This window comes from Leptodactylus fuscus, chromosome 9, assembly GCF_031893055.1.
Source record: "Leptodactylus fuscus isolate aLepFus1 chromosome 9, aLepFus1.hap2, whole genome shotgun sequence".
NCBI classification, from domain to species: domain Eukaryota; kingdom Metazoa; phylum Chordata; class Amphibia; order Anura; family Leptodactylidae; genus Leptodactylus; species Leptodactylus fuscus.
In genome coordinates this window covers 79804760-79825461 of record NC_134273.1, presented here as the reverse complement: position 1 = coordinate 79825461, position 20702 = coordinate 79804760, and the positions used below count along the sequence as shown (strand labels likewise).

The following is a 20702-nucleotide window of genomic DNA, read 5'->3' as shown; positions in this document are numbered from 1 at the left end:
GTACATTTTTTCTTTCCCTATCAGTATGTCTTTGGAGTATGGGAGGAAATCCAAGCAAACAGATGAAGAGTGGTCCCGGCCCCCAGTCTCAGGTTAAAGGGTTGCATGCCCCCTCTGGCTAGCCCTAATGCCCTATGGCCAGTCCAGCCCCACATATAGCTACTATATAATAGCTATTAACTGCTGCTAGCCAAGTAATGGACAGCCGGCCGGTGACAGCTCTATACGTTGCGCCGCTCTAGACCGCCAAGTGAACAAGATCTCAAACACAAAGAGACAGCGGGCAATGTGTGGTGCCTGGCTTACATTGTGCTGCCCACACAATAGCCAACCAGTGTTCTGCCCGGCTGGAAAAGAAGCTCTTGTACTGCCGGAGCGGAGAGAGGGGCCGAGAGATGCTGCGATTAAATTCTCTAAAATTGCACAGATGATTCCCATTCCAGAGCATTAATACAGTCAGCGGTTTTCTTTGCATGGCATTCTCTAAATACACATAATAAAGGAAGGAACAATACACAAGGGAGACGCAACTGCTGAGCCCATTATATTGTTGTTCTAACAGAACCACAATTCATTCTGTGCAGGGAGGCGGCTGTGACAGCGCAGTGCAGCATACTTCTGGCAACCTGTCATGGAAAATGACCGCACATTATTGGTCTGTGCTCCCTTTACTAATTGTAAAAAAATACTCTAAAAATCCAGCACCATTGCAAATCTGTTCCCTGGTCACTTCAGTACAGTAGGTTACACCAAGCTGCAGTCATTCCCTCCACTCTGGAGCACATGCATAAGATAAAGGAGAGTTATTTGTTTTACAAACAGTGCCACCCCTTTTTATAGGCAGAGTCCGGTATTGCAACTGTAATCCATTCCTGTGGATAGCACTGAGCTGCAATACCAAGCATGGCCCATAAACATGAGTGGCGCTCTTGTGTACACATGCCAATCACTGGCTGAAGCAGATCACTGGTAACCAAGATTGTTGGAAAATTGTAATGAACCTGGCAAGCCAATTCATCCCTAGAGGAGAACGACAAGGGAATTGACAGCACAAGAGCGTTAGTGGTTGGGCAGGGAAGGCGAGCGCTGCGTCTTTGATTTTATTTAACCCATAATCATTATTAGATCATTTTATCTTTTCAGGTGTTGCTACCTGGAAACCATCAGCAAGCTGATATTGATATATACATATACATATAATGTAAGGGCTGTGGATCTGACGACTGTCCTGGGTTAACCCAACTATTTGCATGCTCATGTCCAACATGTTTCCATGCTCATAGATCCTTGGACTCCTGAGTAGGGCTCCAAGTAGTGGTGGTAAGTCAGAGTGAAATTTGCACTTACCATTCTCTCCATACAGGGGGCACTGTATTATAGGGGGACATAAGGGGCCATTATATGGGGCAATACATGGGAACTGCAAAGGGGCCCACTGATATCCATTGCCCACAAATCCCTGGAGCCGGCTCTGGTGTATGGGGCTGTAGTCACTGACTGGTCAGACTGTCTATGATGCCCCCCCGTCCATCACCTGGCCACCTACACTGGGCATGTGAGCATCAGACCTGACTATGGTACAATACAGAAGGCAACCTGGTCTGATGAATCACGCCGTACATCTTGTGGCCGGTCGGACGTGTGTACGTCACTGATGTGCAATAGGAAGAAGGAGCTGGCGTCGGCCACGTGATGGGCAATGTCCTGCTGGGAAACCTTCAGCTCAGTGACCTACAGACATGTACAGTACAAGAGGCTTTATGATATATATGGGGATGATTTACATTAGCCATATAATTCCAGGTATGGGCCGGGTCGGGAGTGGGAAGAATCCTCGGCTCTTGTCCTACTGAGGTCATAGGTCACATCTCCCGATCCTGACACTTCCAGGGTCGCACCAATCACTGCAAAGTCCTTCATGACTCAGGAGTTAATAACCTCCTTCTCTTCCTCCCTCCTTCATTACCGTCAGCGTGGACACGAAGGATCTGAGAACACGAGAACTCATTTTCTGTAACTGTGACTCAAAATGTGGGTGACAGATCAGCCCCCAGAAACTTTACTCAGAGTACGAGCAGCACAGACCTTACTGTACGTACCGTATGGCGTCGCAGCCTTACAATATCGAGGCTACCGAATATCTCACATATACAAAGAAATAAAAACAGAAAATTTCAGTCTCCGCCAGCCACAACAGATCAGTGATCTCCAGCACAGACACGGCCATTGTTCCTGGTGACATACTTTACATATGATGAATGGCTTCCTATATCCTACACTATACGCTCCTATATACCCCGCCGCCGCCGCCCACACATAATGATGTTACAGCTGATTACAGATTCAGCCGACAATATCTGACTTCAAGGCTTGACCTCATACATGTGGCCCCTGGGCAAAGATCATATTGGGGGGGGCCCTATCCGTAATATTGTGATAGCTCTGGATACGGTGATATCAATTGACTTTATTTGTTTAGATTTTTATATGAATATTTATGCTCTGTTATTTAAAAAAAAACACTTTATAAAAAAAAATTAAAAAGTTTTTTTTGCCCTTCCCCAAATACTTGTATAATAAACTGCAATAATGGGGCCTCTGTGGAGCATTATAACATGTGGATGGACCACTGGGGAGCATTATACGGTGTATGGAGGACCATAGGAGAGCATTATACTCTGTGGCGCCACTGGGGAACATTTTACACTACTAAGTTGCATTATACTGTGAAGGAGGCACTGGAAAGTATTATGTTGTGGAGGAGCATTATACAGTGTGAGGGGCTGCTGGGGAGAATTATACTTTAGGGAAGCACTGGAGAGCATTATACTGTGGGGAAAGTAGTTGGGAGCATTATATTGTGAAGGAGGCACTGGAAAGCATTATGTTGTGGGGGAAAATTATACAGTGTGAGGGGTTGCTGGGGAGCATTATATTTTAGAGGAAGCATTGGAGAGCATTATACTGTGGGGAAAGTACTGGGGAGCATTATACTGTAGGGGAGGCCACTAGGGAGCATTATACTGTGTGTGGAACCACTAGAAGTAATTGTACTGTGGAGGAGGCACTGGAGAGCATTATACTGTACGGGGAGTACTGGGGAGCAATATACTGTGTGTGTGGCCACTGAGGAGCATTATACTATAGAGGAGGCATTATACTTTGTGCGGGCTCTGAAAAGCATTATCCTATGGTGGCCAGGGAGGTATTTTTTGCCATGTGGGGGGAACAATGGAAAGTATAATACTGTGGGGGGGGACAATGGGGAGCATTATACTATGGGGGAGGCAACTGGGGAGCATTATTCTGTGTGGGGAGGCCACTAGGGAGCATTATACTGTAGGAGAGGCACTGGAAGCATTATACTTTGTAGGGAGGTACTAGGTGTCATTGTACTGTGAAGGAGACACTGGAAAGCATTATATTGTGCGGGGAGTACTGGGGAGCAATATACTGTGTGTGTGGCCACTGGGGTGCATTATACCATGGGGCCACTGGAGAATTATACTGTGCGGGGTTCTGGGAAGCATTATTCTATGATGGCCATGGAGTTGCATTATACTGTGTGGGGGGAAACACTGGGGAGCATAATACTGGGGGGGGGGGGGGGCACAGGACTAGATACTGCAATAAATGCCAGGGAAAGGAAGGGATTTGAGATGTTTTAGAATAACGAAGCTCCAACTTCTCTAGAAATCTATGGACTCTGAACCTGGAAGGCCGAGTATCAGCAGGTGACGGGTTACAGAGAAGGAGATGCTGAGCAGATTGTTATATAGCTTTGTGGGAATGATTTATTCATTTACGCCCTGACTCTTTCCCCTCTTAGGAGTCCAGTGGGCGGTCCTAAACCGTAATAGACATCCTTCCCAATTTAACCCTGACCAACAGACTAATATCTTCCAGCCACTCTGTAGAACCACCGGGTGCCTCGATGTCACCCCACCGGCCCTCCCACCTTTACATGTATTAGGGGCCACAATGCTACAGGGCAATAAAGAGTCGCGGTATGATATTTTTACACTTTTACTGCTGTTTGTCTTTAACATCTTTATTTAGAAACAACTGAAGACAACATTTAACACCGCAGAACATATTTCACAGTCCAAAACAAAAAAAATATAAAAAATCTGCCACAAACATCCCTAAATGAAATATTATTACCATGTGTGCACTTGTCTCCTCGAATAAACAAGATGGTGATGAATAAACATAAAAAGAGGTAAAAATCAGAACAGCGGGGGAATGTGCTTAAAGAGACAGTATCGAACGCCGAACAACACCCTATGGGGGTCAGCCGGGGCAAAAAGGGCAACTGCAGCAGGAGCCTCTCCCCCCTCCATCCATAAGGAAAATGGATTTCTTTAGCAATTGCATAGATTTTCATAGATTCCCACAAAATGTAGGAAGTGTCCGGACAGCTCAGGGTCTGTGAATAGCGATTAAGAGCTCATTTGCATCCGTAACGGACGGAGATGATAATTTATGGCTTTCTAATAGACCGCTAAACATATTTGGCTTTTCGCTCTCATCCAACAGGCTTGTACTGTCTGCAAACTCCCCGCACTGCCTGGCACCGGCGGCCTGCGGACTCTGCTCACTCCAAGCCTGCACTTAATCACTTCATCATTAATTAATTGAAATTATTTCATTAACCCTTTCTGCTATTAAAATAACCCCGTATCTGTCCTTATATATATATAACCGTAGAGTATATTTTATTAAAGGGGTATTACAGTCAGTATAAGTTACCCCCTATCCGGGGGCGTAACTACCGATCTAGCAGCGGTAGCAGCTGCCACAGGGCCCGGGATATTAGGGGCCCGGCGACAACCGCTACTGCTGCAGTTTTTTTTTCTTAATAGGCCGATACCAACTGGAGTTACTCCAGCCGATAACGGGCCCTATTTACTTACCGATCCTGGCAGGAGCCCCACAAACACTATTATTATAAATGGGGGTCTTTTCATACCCCCGAGTATAATGAACAGAGACCCGGGAGAGGTAAGAGAACATAAAAAACAGCGTTACTTACCTCTGGGCTCCAGGCAGGCTCCGGTCCTACTTCTGTGACGTTCCTGACGTCACATGACTGGAACCTGTATCCCAGGTCATGTGATGTCCCGGACGTCATTGAAGATGGCCGACACCACCCAGGAGTGCAGCGGAGCCAGGGATAGGTAAGTAACAGTAGTTTTTTATGTTTGTATCCCCCCCCGGGTCTCTGATTATTATACTCTGGAGTCTGAAAAGAGTCTGAAAAGAGTATAATAATTGTTCATAGATGTCCACAGTGGGGCACAATAGTGTGTACAGGGGCCGTTATGGGACATAATTCTGTGTGCAGGGGCCACTATGGGGCATAATACTGTGTGCAGGGGCCACTATGGGGCATAATACTGTGTGTAGGGACCACTATGGGGCATAATACTGTGTGCAGGGGCCACTGTGGGGCATAATACTGTGTGCAGGGGCCACTATGGGGCAACATACTGTGTGCAGGGGCCACTGTGGGACATAATACTGTGTGCAGGGGCCACTGTGGGGCATAATACTGTGTGCAGGGGCCACTATGGGGCATAATACTGTGTGCAGGGGCCACTATGGGACATAATACTGTGTGCAGGGGCCACTGTGGGGCATAATACTGTGTGCAGGGGCCACTATGGGGCAACATACTGTGTGCAGGGGCCACTGTGGGACATAATTCTGTGTGCAGGGGCCACTGTGGGGCATCATACTGTGTGCAGGGGCCACTATGGGGCATCATACTGTGTGCAGGGGCCACTGTGGGGCATAATACTGTGTGCAGGGGCCACTATGGGGCATCATACTGTGTGCAGGGGCCACTATGGGGGATAATACAGCACGCAAGAATGTGGGGGGGGGGGGGGGTCCGTTGGTCGGGGTCTTCTGCATTGGCCAGGAGGGGGGGCCATGTCAAAAGTTTGCCATTCTTAGTTACGCCACTGCTCCTATCCAACAGTCACTTGCTGGGTAGGGTTTGACCACTGGGACCCCATCGCTATGTTCATTGGCCATCCTCTCTCTTGATGTCACTGATGTCCCCAGGTCTCCTGCTAATTATCACATAGAGTAATATAGAGAATATACTAATGATTTGTGGGTGGCAAATACCAAAAATCTTATATATAAAAAAAAAACCTGTATGTCAGTATTCACTGCACCCCTGGCATTCTATTCATTAGTTATTAAGGTGAAGAAAGCTATGGAACGACTTATAAAGCGCCTATCAGATTATGATCTACGATTGAATCACCCTCACTCAGAAGGGCAGGAATTGCAACGACTGGGGAATTGCTATTTAAGCGATTGCCTAAAGTTCAGTTCCGGCTCATGAAAGGCGATACTACGTATTAATAACTCGGAGCTATTTTAACACAGGGTGATGTAAGAGAGGAAGCTGTAAGAATGTGCAGGGCGCGTCTCGGTAAAGGTTACCTGTATACTAGTGATGTCATGACCTAGAAATGAAAGATGATGCGTTATTGTTCCATGGGGCCGGTCATGGACGTAGCGAGTGTCGGCTTTTATGGTGGATGTATTTCCACTGGTAGATAAGATTGTGGATACTGTAAAATGAGGTCACATAAAAGGAAAGGACAAAGGTTTATGTAATACACCTGCACCCATACCCACAGGTGAGCTATGTAATATCCATCACGAGACTGAGTGTTATCTATAGAAGGGAAGGGAATGGAAATAGCGGAGGCGGCAATTCCTCAACAGTCCTAATACTTAAAGGGGAAGGGTCAGTACAGATACGTACGGTATAGCCATACTATTCTGAACACGTACGGTATATCCATACTATTCTGAGTACGTACAGTATATCCACACTATTCTGAGCACGTACGGTATATCCATACTAGTCTGAGTACGTACGGTATATCCATACTATTCTGAGCATGTACGGTATATCCATACTATTCTGAGTACATACGGTATATCCATACTATTCTGAGCATGTACGGTATATCCATACTAGTCTGAGTACGTACGGTATATCCATACTATTCTGAGCATGCACGGTATATCCATACTATTCTGAGTACATATGGTATATCCATACTATTCTGAGTACATATGGTATATCCATACTATTCTGAGTACATATGGTATATCCATACTATTCTGAGTACGTCCGGTATATCCATACTATTCTGAGCACGTACGGTATATCCATACTATTCTGAGCATGCACGGTATATCCATACTATTCTGAGTACATATGGTATATCCATACTATTCTGAGTACATATGGTATATCCATACTATTCTGAGTACGTATGGTATATCCATACTATTCTGAGTACGTACGGTATATCCATACTATTCTGAGCACGTACGGTATATCCATACTATTCTGAGTACGTACGGTATATCCATACTATTCTGAGCACGTACGGTATATCCATACTATTCTGAGTACATACGGTATATCCATACTATTCTGAGTACGTCCGGTATATCCATACTATTCTGAGCACGTACGGTATATCCATACTATTCTGAGCATGTACGGTATATCCATACTATTCTGAGTACATATGGTATATCCATACTATTCTGAGCATGTACGGTATATCCATACTATTCTGAGTACATACGGTATATCCATACTATTCTGAGTACGTCCGGTATATCCATACTATTCTGAGCACGTACGGTATATCCATACTAGTCTGAGTACATACGGTATATCCATACTATTCTGAGCATGTACGGTATATCCATACTATTCTGAGTACATACGGTATATCCATACTATTCTGAGTACGTCCGGTATATCCATACTATTCTGAGCACGTACGGTATATCCATACTATTCTGAGCACGTACGGTATATCCATACTATTCTGAGTACATATGGTATATCCATACTATTCTGAGTACATATGGTATATCCATACTATTCTGAGTACGTATGGTATATCCATACTATTCTGAGTACGTACGGTATATCCATACTATTCTGAGCACGTACGGTATATCCATACTATTCTGAGTACGTACGGTATATCCATACTATTCTGAGCACGTACGGTATATCCATACTATTCTGAGTACATACGGTATATCCATACTATTCTGAGTACGTCCGGTATATCCATACTATTCTGAGCACGTACGGTATATCCATACTATTCTGAGCATGTACGGTATATCCATACTATTCTGAGTACATATGGTATATCCATACTATTCTGAGCATGTACGGTATATCCATACTATTCTGAGTACATACGGTATATCCATACTATTCTGAGTACGTCCGGTATATCCATACTATTCTGAGCACGTACGGTATATCCATACTAGTCTGAGTACATACGGTATATCCATACTATTCTGAGCATGTACGGTATATCCATACTATTCTGAGTACATACGGTATATCCATACTATTCTGAGTACGTCCGGTATATCCATACTATTCTGAGCACGTACGGTATATCCATACTATTCTGAGTACGTACGGTATATCCATACTATTCTGAGTACGTCCGGTATATCCATACTATTCTGAGCACGTACGGTATATCCATACTATTCTAAGTACGTACGGTATATCCATACTATTCTGAGCATGTATGGTATATCCATACTATTCTGAGTACGTACGGTATATCCATACTATTCTGAGTACGTACGGTATATCCATACTATTCTAAGTACGTACGGTATATCCATACTATTCTGAGCATGTACGGTATATCCATACTATTCTGAGCACGTACGGTATATCCATACTAGTCTGAGTACGTACGGTATATCCATACTATTCTGAGCATGTACGGTATATCCATACTATTCTAAGTACGTACGGTATATCCATACTATTCTGAGCATGTATGGTATATCCATACTATTCTGAGTACGTACGGTATATCCATACTATTCTGAGCATGTATGGTATATCCATACTATTCTAAGTACGTACGGTATATCCATACTATTCTGAGCATGTACGGTATATCCATACTATTCTGAGCACGTACGGTATATCCATACTATTCTGAGCACGTACGGTATATTCATATCCACAATATTAAACATACATGAAAAAAAACTAATCCACAGGGCATAGGTGTTCGAACACAAAGGGTCCAACTGATGGGTACCCCAGTGAATGGAGCACCAGAGCACTTCATGAGAATTTGGCCCCAGAAGTTCCCCTGAAGGTTCCTTGTGTATGGGCGCATGTGTAGCACTAACCATCTCTCCGTTCACATCTCTGGGACTGTCTGGATGATGATCTCATAGAAGTCAATGGAGTGGTGGCCATGTATTCTCACCGCTGCTTCATTCACATGGAGCTATTAGGGGGATTGGCAGACCCCCATTCTCTTGAGATGTTTCTGAACACTGGGGGTCCGACCACTACCCCTAATGATCAGACACTATCTTGTACCTATAGAGGGAAAAAAACTTTAAATGAGTGGGTGCAAAAACTGGGAAGGCAACAGAGGAGCGGACTGGTATGTAGCAATGGCTGAGCTCCTCACGACAACATCCTCACACGATACCATCAGCGGGGGGTGACAGAAGTTGGACGCCCTCCAGGAGATAAATGGGGAAAGCCCCTTTAGGTAACAGTAGCAGGGGGTGCACGATGCTGACAGCCATATTAATAGATGTTTTCCTCCTTGGTCTTCCTGGGGTTGCGATCCGACATGATACCATTACTGTCTCCGGTGTTGTCTAAGATCTGAAGATGCCAAGATAGAGCAGCCGCAGATTATGTGGAGGTCTGACTCATGGAAACAGCTGCTGAAGTCTCTCCTGGAGGGCTGCCTGATCAGTTATGGCCACCGAGGAAGAGCCTGTCAGTTATCCGCCAAGAGATGGAGGGATAAACCTGAACGTACAGCAGCAACTTGTATCATAACTGCACTGGAACAATAGACAAGCAGCAACCGCAACAATGTAGCAACAAGTGTAACCATGTAACAATAAATGTAACCATATAGCAACAAGTGTAACCATGTAATAATAAACGTAACCATATAGCAACAAGTGTAACCATGTAATAATAAACGTAACCATATAGCAACAAGTGTAACCATGTAGCATGTGTCTAAAGTTATTGTTCATTCTGAATTTGATGGTTTTCTTTCATGGAGACTATCAACAAGCGGCTCTATTATACTTTATAACTTCACAATGTTGCAGTATTGTAAGGTTTGGGGATTACCCCCTAGTGCTTCCCACTGTCTCTCAGTGCGTCCCAGTGCCTCCTAGTGTCTCCCAGTGCCTCCTAGTGCTTCCTTGTGCCTCCCAGTGATTCCCAGTGCCTCCCAGTGATTCCCAGTGCCTCCTAGCATTTCCCTGTGCCTGCAGTGCTTCCCACTGTCTCTCAGTGCCTCCAGTGCTTCCCAGTTCCTCCTAGTAACTCCTAGTGTTTCCCAATGCCTCTCAGTTCCTCCCAGTGCGACCTAGTGCTTCCCAGTGCCTCTCAGTACCTCCCAGTGCCTCCTAGTGCTTCCCAGTGCTCCCTAGTGCATCTCAGCACCACCTAGTGCTTCCCAGTGCCTCCCAGTGCCTCCAGTGCTTTCCAGTGCCACCCAGTGCCTCTCAGTGACACCTAGTGCTTCCCAGTGCCTCTCAGTACCTCCCAGTGCCTCCTAGTGCTTCCCAGTGCCTCCAGTGCTTTCCAGTGCCACCCAGTGCCTCTCAGTGACACCTAGTGCTTCCCAGTGCTTCTAAGTGCTTCCCAGTGCCTCCCAGTGCTTTCTAGTGCATCTCAGTACCACCTAGTGTTTCCCAGTGCCTCCAGTGCCACCCAGTGCCTCTCAGTGCCACCTAGTGATTCCCAGTGCATCCTAGCGCCTCCTAGTGTTTCCCAGTGCCTCCTAGTGCCACCCAGTGTCTCCTAGTGCTTCCCAGTGCCTCCAGTGCTTTCCAGTGCCTCTTAGTGCTTCCCAGTGCCTCCAGTGCTTTCCAGTGCCTCCTAGTGCTTTCCAGTGCCTCTTAGTGCTTCCCAGTGCCTCCAGTGCTTCCCAGTGCCTCCAGTGCTTTCCAGTGCCTCCAGTGCTTTCCAGTGCCTCCTGGTGCTTCCCAGTGCCTCCAGTGCTTTCCAGTGCCTCCTAGTGCTTCCCAGTGCCTCCTAGTGTTTCCCAGTGCCTCCCAGTGCTTCTCCAGTGCCACCCAGTGCTTCTCCAGTGCCTCCCAGTGCTTCTCAGAGCCTTTCGCTTTAGATCCACTTCCTCTTTCATTGCGCTGCTCCTAACTGGAACCATGTGATGGATTCTAAATAAAGGATATTTCCATCGCTCCCCCACTGTAAACATTAACTCAAAGTGCATTGCAGAGCCGGGATGGGGTAAATCCCATAAACGGCAGCGCTGGGACAAAGCAGAGCATTCAGCAGAGCGTGAAAACCAGTTACCAGCCCAATGTCATCAGCTTCATGAGGGTCGTGTAATGAAATAAAAGGCAAATTAGATCTTGGCGGACTACGAGAGTCCTGGAAACAGAGCTGGTCACCTGTCCTGCGAAATCCTACATGACAGCAGAGACGACCATTAGGACTTGGGATGTGGCGCAATCTTTAGTGATGTCTCTTTCATCTCGGAGGTGACATACGAAGATTAGCCAGTAGGTGGCAGCACTATTAACACAAATATTTAGCACTGGGGAAAGTGAAGGGTCTATGGGATAGTGGGTAAGGGATTGTTCACACGACCGTGATGCAAATTAGCCATAAAAATCCAACCAATATGTCACGGCTAGCTTGCATCCGATTCTATGCGCAATCTGAGAAAAACAGGAAAAATAATCTATGTCCTATTTTTTGGGGGCCAGCTAATAAGCAGATGTGTGAATGGGTCTATAGAATTGTTTAGTCATGTGACACCATGGATAAAAAAAAAACTGGCTGTCATTGGGTGATTTCCTGCTCATGTGAATAAGTCCTTAACCCTACATGACACTTCTCTACTTTTGCCAACCAAGATGAGGCAGCAAAAGTTATCATATGATCACTACCTCTTTTGGGGGCTTTACGTCCCTTTTTTTGGGCATGACACCCCCCCTTTTTTGTGATGTGCACATTACATGTACCAGTTACTTCCCTTTTTTGGGATATAACGGGCACATAAAGGTCATGTCATGAATTATATGGCCAGGAGCCTGGCAGGAGCATTACCCGGACCTGGGACAATTACCCATTGGGCTGTATATAAAGTAAGACTGACTATGACTGTAAAGGAGGCTGGGGCAGGGGGATATCTCTGTAAGGGTATGTTCACACATCTCAGATTAGACCCTAAGGTATTTACTAGAGCAGGGGTTCCCAAACTTTCAGGGGAAATTTTCATTACTACGATACTTAGTCCCATAAAAAAAGTCAGCTCTATTGTCCTTTACAGCTATAAGCTGCCTCTGTTGTCTCCATGTTGTTTCCCACAAACAATTTTCTGCTACCTCCACATTTTTCCCCATACACGCAGCTTTGCTACATCTAAATTTCCCTCCAACTCTCAGTTCTGCTACATCCACTTTTCCCTCACATACCCAGTGTTGCCACATCCACCTTTCCCCCAATACTTAGCACTGCTACACCCATACAGCCCTGTACATACATGGAACTATTGTACACGCTCCCCCTGGATGTGCTTGGTGCCACCATCAAAGTGCCTGCAAAATACTGGTAACTAATCCTGCAGGACATTATGGGCCAAACACATACTCTGTATCCTATCCAATTTCTAACAAAAATCTTTAGTGGGCATGACAAAGTGATATCTAAGAAAGAAGGACAGAAAGATATTACTGTAGATACACTTTAACATCTGAAAAGCAAAAATTCTAGAAATATTCATCCCTTTACCATTTGTAAATGGGCTTAGTGGGGGATCATTGGATATAATAAACTTTATAGATAGATGGATGTGGGATAGATATAGATAGATAGATAGATAGATAGATAGATAGATAGATAGATAGACAGATAGGAGATAGATAGATAGATAGATAGATAGATAGATAGATAGGAGATAGATAGATAGATAGATAGATAGATAGATAGGAGATAGATAGATAGATAGATAGATAGATAGATAGATAGGAGATAGATAGATAGATAGATAGGAGATAGATAGACAGATAGATAGATAGATAGATAGGAGATAGATAGATAGATAGATAGATAGATAGATAGATAGATAGATAGGAGATAGATAGATAGATAGATAGATAGATAGATAGATAGATATAGATAGATAGGAGATAGATAGATAGATAGATAGATAGATAGATAGATAGATAGATAGATAGATAGATAACCATATAGATAATATATTGATACTATACTAAACTATACAATTTAACGTCTGACAAATCTCTATTTGCCCTCCATCCCTTTAAGACCTGCTTGGATACGTTCCAGCTTGTAGATACATTTAGTGCTGTGACTTTTGGTTTCTGTGAATTGCTCTCGCCATGGATGGTCATTCCTAGAACAACCATTGCACACAGACATACAAAGAAAAAAAAAAGTAGAAACAGATGGAATGGTTGAGTTTTGCAATAGCGGGGCTGGTAGACACATCTGGATTAGCAGTCAGCACTGTATGCAAATAGTCGCAGCCCCCACTGCCCCCCCAACAATCAATGTCCTCGTATGGAGCCCTGCACGGGAAGGTGAAAAAATGGACACTCTGCAAACCTATTTATAGGAGCGATGTGGTAGAATGCACTGAAAATCTGCAGCCACCAGAAGACTGGAGATATTAATCATCCGTGTACAAGGATGAGGGTTTTGGGGCTGCAAAAATTTGCATAAGTGAAAAGAAAAGAGACAGAAACCAAAAAAAAACAGAATAAACAGCTGCACAAGGGAGGTGTACAGTATACAGGAAGGTGCCAGGACAAGGGCAGCTCTCCGGTCTATGACAGCAAATAGGGGGGGGGGGGGGCACTTTCAGCATCTGTTTTAGGGCCGGCTATTTTTGGCGATTTTCACGGATCCCTCAATACATTAAAGTCTATGAGAAATCCGTGAAATTGGGTCCGACACATGAAAAACCGGACTGTTTTGTTTTTATCCACACGCGTGTAAATTTAGCCCTAAGAGCTTATTCGTGCGTCAGCTTGACGCGGCCATGTCCGTACAACGGCCATGTCTGTTCATTTTAATAGGTACATGGAGATGTGGGTGGACTACAGAGCCTCATTAAAATCTTAGGGTTATAGATATGAAAACTTGTATTTGTAAACACCGCCCCCCCCCCCCCCCCCCGCCGCCCCTTATTGATGAGAAGGTGCACCCTCTAGAAACTAGATTAGGACTGGAACGTCAAGTGATGTTGGATCTGGTCTGGAGTCTGGTATTAATATAGGGGGACTGAATATATTTAAGGGTTCTGGTCTGGGGTCTCAAGTTAATTTAGGGGATCCAGTCTAATAATAATATCTGAATATATTAGAGGTATGTTCCGGGGTCTGATAATATAGGAGTCTATAATCATATTAATACAGTGGTCTGGTCTGGGGTCTGACATTAATACAGGGGTCTGATCTGGGGTCTGACATTAATACAGGGGTCTGGCCTGGGGTCTGACATTAATACAGGGGTCTGATCTGGGGTCTGACATTATTACAGGGGTCTGATCTGGGGTCTGACATTAATACAGGGGTGTGGTCTGGGGTCTGACATTATTACAGGGGTCTGTCCTGGGGTCTGACATTAATACAGGGGTCTGGCCTAGGGTCTGACATTAATACAGGGGTCTGATCTGGGGTCTGACATTAATACAGGGGTGTGGTCTGGGGTCTGACATTATTACAGGGGTCTGTCCTGGGGTCTGACATTAATACAGTGGTCTGGTCTGGGGTCTGACATTAATACAGGGGTCTGATCTGGGGTCTGACATTAATACAGGGGTGTGGCCTGGGGTCTGACATTAATACAGGGGTCTGGTCTGGGGTCTGACATTATTACAGGGGTCTGTCCTGGGGTCTGACATTAATACAGGGGTCTGGCCTGGGGTCTGACATTAATACAGGGGTCTGATCTGGGGTCTGACATTAATACAGGGGTGTGGCCTGGGGTCTGACATTAATACAGGGGTCTGATCTGGGGTCTGACATTAATACAGGGGTGTGGTCTGGGGTCTGACATTAATACAGGGGTGTGGCCTGGGGTCTGACATTAATACAGGGGTCTGATCTGGGGTCTGACATTAATACAGGGGTCTGGCCTGGGGTCTGACATTAATACAGGGGTCTGATCTGGGGTCTGACATTAATACAGGGGTGTGGTCTGGGGTCTGACATTAATACAGGGGTCTGGCCTGGGGTCTGACATTAATACAGGGGTCTGATCTGGGGTCTGACATTAATACAGGGGTCTGGCCTGGGGTCTGACATTAATACAGGGGTCTGATCTGGGGTCTGACATTAATACAGGGGTGTGGTCTGGGGTCTGACATTAATACAGGGGTCTGGCCTGGGGTCTGACATTAATACAGGGGTCTGGCCTGGGGTCTGACATTAATACAGGGGTCTGGCCTGGGGTATGACATTAATACAGGGGTCTGGCCTGGGGTCTGACATTAATACAGGGGTCTGATCTGGGGTCTGACATTAATACAGGGGTCTGGCCTGGGGTCTGACATTAATACAGGGGTCTGGCCTGGGGTCTGACATTAATACAGGGGTCTGGCCTGGGGTATGACATTAATACAGGGGTCTGGCCTGGGGTCTGACATTAATACAGGGGTCTGGCCTGGGGTCTGACATTAATACAGGGGTCTGGTCTGGGGTCTGATGTTAATATAGAGGATTTGGGGTGGGTATTGATATTAATGTAGGGGTCTAGGCTGTGTCTTATACTAATATAGGGGTCTGGTATTAATATATGGGATCTATATATTTCGGTCTAGTCTAAGGTCTGATTATTAATATATCTGGTCTGGGGTCTGATATTATATAGGGTGTCTGAATATATTTAGGGTCTGAGATCAGATATTAATAAAGGGGATTGTCCTGATATTGATATAGGGGTCTGGTCTGATATTAATACAGAGGTCTAAACTGGGGTCTAAAGATATTTAACCCTATAAGCTAGACATGCCCATTCTTCTGGACTTGTTGGCGCCCCCTATGACATGTTGCTTTCATATTACTATATTGCCTTGACCTCTAGGAATACTGCTATGACCAGTTCGTTCTGCATCTGACCACTGACACTTGCAGCATTTCCTCTATGATCAGAGTTTCCTAGAAATATATTGGTTGTGTTATAATATTATAAGTCATTCCAGTGACCCAGATCTCCCAGGCTGTTATTAAGGCGCCAGCCAATAATAGCCATACTTACCAATAGTGATCTACCACCAAGCATGCAAGAGACCCCTAATGGTATATAAATCTTTTGCCAACTTCTTACTATTGCGTGTCAGTCTTTACTTTAGCATTGGCATTCTATTCATGAAAGAGGACGATTGGGGGGAGCATGTTATAAATACCGCCCATAGAGGAATATGGGTAAGGCTCATTTCAATTAGCTTTATTGATATAAATGCACGAGCAGGACATAACGCGCTCCAGCACTATATTGGAAAATCTAATTTGGTCATGCGCAGCTTATTATAAAGTCGCGCGGTGCGGATTAAGAGTCCACTGGTGCAGTATAAACCTTTTACTAGATGTATATTTATAGCTACATCCATATATCCTGTCTTATAATACCGAAGACTATGATCTTAGAAGGATATGTTGCAAGATTGGGATCAGTAGGACGAGGAAAACTTCTTGGGGATAATTGTCTGATCTGGGAATCCAGTGGATCCCTAGAGATTATGAGATTATGGCCCCATATGATTGCAGCCATGGTGCTCGACCTCCACCTTATTCACTTCTATGGAGACCACCTCACTGATGGCATAGGGAGACCCGAGCAACAGAGAGCTACAACAGTAACAAACTAAGACCGACAGACCCTATGGACGTTAATGGGGTCCACCGGGTGACCACAGAGCAGGAATTTTTTCTCCATCGGTCTCCGCGGCAGAGTCTCCAACACAGCCTTAAACTTGCCAATTCTGAAGGAGTTTTCTTTGCAGCAGTCACCACATATGGTATTACAATTGAAGATAACACCTCTATAGATAACACCACTGAGCCATCATTGCATCCACTACTGACAATAGATGACGTCACAGTTTATTTCTTCCCCCTCCCTCGAATAGAGATTTCTCCCATAGTCCTCCATGAGTCGGCTCCAGACTATTGGTGCCCATGGCCATGACTCTGCTGTAAAGCAGATTACCAAATGCTGTTAGCCGAGCCGAGGAGAAGCTCAGATAAGACGACTGCCCCCATAATCGTGGACAGGCAATGGAATGGAAAATCAACAAAACGAAAATATTTACAGATTAGAGAATTATTTTTATTTTTAATAAATACTTTATTAAAATTTTATTTTTTCTTTATTTTTGTTTTTAATAAATACAAAAAAAAAAACAAAAAACTGGTGATACATTCCACACTGGGCCAGAAAGGACACATCGTCGTAACTATTATATTGATACATATTAGTCCGTGATATCAGTCCTAAATGTTACTGTGCAGCCAATAGTGAACAGAAATAATATCTATATACACTGGGGTAGAGATGGATCCTATAGGAACAATGGGATTGGAGAATTTATCCTATTTCCTATTTCCAGAAAAAAAAAAAAAAATCTAGAACAATTAAAAAAAAGGTGAAACAAGAGAACAACGCCTGTGTCCACCCGACACAAAGGTCACACAAAGGATACAATGGCATAACAAAGGGTCAAAACATGTTCTAGATATAGATCTCTATTGTTTGTCGGTGACTAGCAAGTGCTACAGCCCTATGGGTAGTGCAGGTTACAACAAACAGGTGGCAGAACTGAGCAGATGTGTTACCTGTATGAGAATGAGCCACATGACAAGTTCAGCTCTGCTACATCGCTAGACCCATAGCTCAGGATTCTCTTACATTGGCACTGCCCACAATATGGCTGCCTCCAGTAAGTGCAGGTGTACACTTAAAGGCTGCAATATCTATATATTTCCAGGGGTACCATTACTTATGCAATAAGGTCAGCACTGATATATGATGCAGCATGCTATATATACTTCCAGGGGTGCCAACACTTATGCAACAAGGCTGGCACTGATATAGCTAGTACAGGTGTTGGCAACCCTGGGCACTACAACTCCCAGCTCTGCTGTACTTGGAACTCCCATAGAAGTGAATGGAGCATGCTGGGAGTTGTAGTTTCACAGCAGCTGGCGGACCGCTGAGCTGGGAGAAAAAAAGTAAATTTCATTAAAAAAAAAAAAAAAAACACAACCTAACCCGCCATCTCATAAACACCCAGACCTTTAAACATTTGGATTTGTGCATATATAAAATAAATCTGGATATATATTAAATATAAAGTTTAATTTTTATAAGAATTTTATTTTAGATAAATATATCTGACAATAAATAGTTAATTATAAATCTAGAATAACTTTTTTATCATCAAATTTTTTATAAATGTTTTTATTTTATATATTTTATTATACATTTTAATTATAATATATTATAATACAATATACAGAATATATATATATATATATATATATATATATATTATGAATATAGATATATATTCCATATAGACTAACATTTTTTCTAATTCTATTTTAGAATAATTACTTTTAATAGGAATTACATTTCTAATAATAATGACATTTTTGTTTTCCACTGTATTACACCAGAAGATGCTCAGTATCGTCTTTTTTTAGGTAAACTACCCCATTTACTCCAGAAGCATGTATGGACAAAGAGCATGTCCCCTTTAAGTGATGCAGGCTAGCTGAGACACTTAATGTAAAAGTAAAGATGTGACGGCCACCCCTGGCATCCAAGAGGTTCTGCAGCAGCAGAGGATCACTAGACACCATGCAGTCAGTAATCTGCAACCCCCCCCCCAACAAAGAAATAGATTCTCCATACAACCCCTTATTGTATAGCAGGGGCCAGCACTGAGCAGCACCCATTATCAGCATACACAGCAGAACATTCTATGTTGGGGCAGTCATTTATATTCACACCCCCACCTCCAAAATACTATTCAACCCACAGCAGGGAACTTGACTGCAAAGTCCTCCAGAACCATCCAGACCTTACATGCTATACTCTCCCCCCTGCCTAATATGGGTACATGCCACATGGAGCAGACAGCTAATATTCAATGTTGCAAAACAAAACAGAAAGATACAATGTTACCAAGAACAGACACCTGATACACTGTTACAAGGAGGATACAAGAAGATCCCCAAGGATGACAGCAGAGAGCAGCAGCTCCAGTCCCAGCAGATGTCACTGACCTGTAATTCAGGGGCTGACTCTTCAGCTCGTAGTATGTCTTGGGTTCTTCTTGAAAGTCTTCTCCAACCTCAAAGTCAGGTACAATCCCTGATTCAGCCTGCATGTCTCCAGCTGTCAGTGAGCTGAGTGCAGAACAGCAGAGTGCAGGCTGCTCCCTCCCTGTGTGTCCCTGACTAGTGACAGCCTCAGCTCTGCCTGCCCTGTCCCTGCCTGCACTGTACACACTTTTACTGACAGCTCCTGTGCTTTACTACTGTGCAGCCGGATGTGCTATCAGTGCTGCCACCTAGTGGAGGCGTCTACATACACAACACTGGGAGAAATGCTACCATCTGAACTTTCTATAAACTTCCTATAAAGTCTGTACAGTCAACCAATGTCTTTCATTCTGACTTTCTTTTATTCCAGTAATATCTATTATCCTTCTCATTTCATTCTATTCAACTAATATCTATCATTTTCAAACTCTCTCTCTCTCTCTCTCTCTCTCTCTCTCTCTCTCTCTATATATATATAACTCTATTTCATATGCATTTATTCTATTAGTTCTTATCTATCTATTTATCTATCTATCTACACTATATATTTATCATCTATACTATCTATCATTATCTATCAACAGTATCTAACTCATTTGGTTTTTTTTTTTTCATCTATATCTATCACAAATATCTATGTGTATATCTACCTTTATCTATCTAGTTCTGTAGACTATCTATCTATCTATCTATCTATCTATCTATCTATCTATCTATCTGTATTTATCTATCAACAGCATCTATCTACCTCATTTATCTTCTTTCTCTATATCCATCTATTGCAAATCCCTATGTACTGTATGTAGCTATCAATGTATCTATCTACGTTATATATCTTTATCTATCAACAGTATCTAATTTCTATCTTTCAATTCAATTTAAATCTGTTGAAATTCTTATTAATCTATCTATCTATCTATCTATCTATCTATCTATCTCCTATCTATCTATCTATCTATCTATCTATCTATCTATCTATCTATCTTTCATTTGTATCTAGCCAACTGGTTCTTACTTATTTATCTAGCTATAAATATCTATCATCTATATGTGGCTATCTGAAAATACATCTGTATCTATTCATCAATGTATCTGTTACCTATCTTTCTCCTTTCTATCTATTTATACTTCTCAAATCTATTTCTTATATCTATCGCTCTATTTATTTATTTCTTATCTTTCTATTTTCTATCTATATTTATAATTATCAAATGTTTCTTGTCTATCTATCTATCTATCTATCTATCTATCTCCTATCTATCTATCTATCTATCTATCTATCT

General features: G+C 43.4%; 1 protein-coding gene across 6 annotated transcripts in view; it reads right to left on the bottom strand.

Moving 5' to 3' along the window:
- The window catches only part of MITF (melanocyte inducing transcription factor), a 128627-nt gene extending 108995 nt beyond the window's left edge, over positions 1-19632 (bottom strand). For all 6 annotated transcript variants that reach the window (XM_075287515.1, XM_075287521.1, XM_075287518.1 and 3 more), the window contains exon 1: positions 19381-19632. In XM_075287515.1, coding sequence (XP_075143616.1) covers positions 19381-19484 — 104 coding nt within the window. In that variant the 5' untranslated portion in view covers positions 19485-19632. The remainder of the gene's footprint in view (positions 1-19380) is intronic.
- Between the last annotated feature and the right edge of the window lie 1070 nt (positions 19633-20702).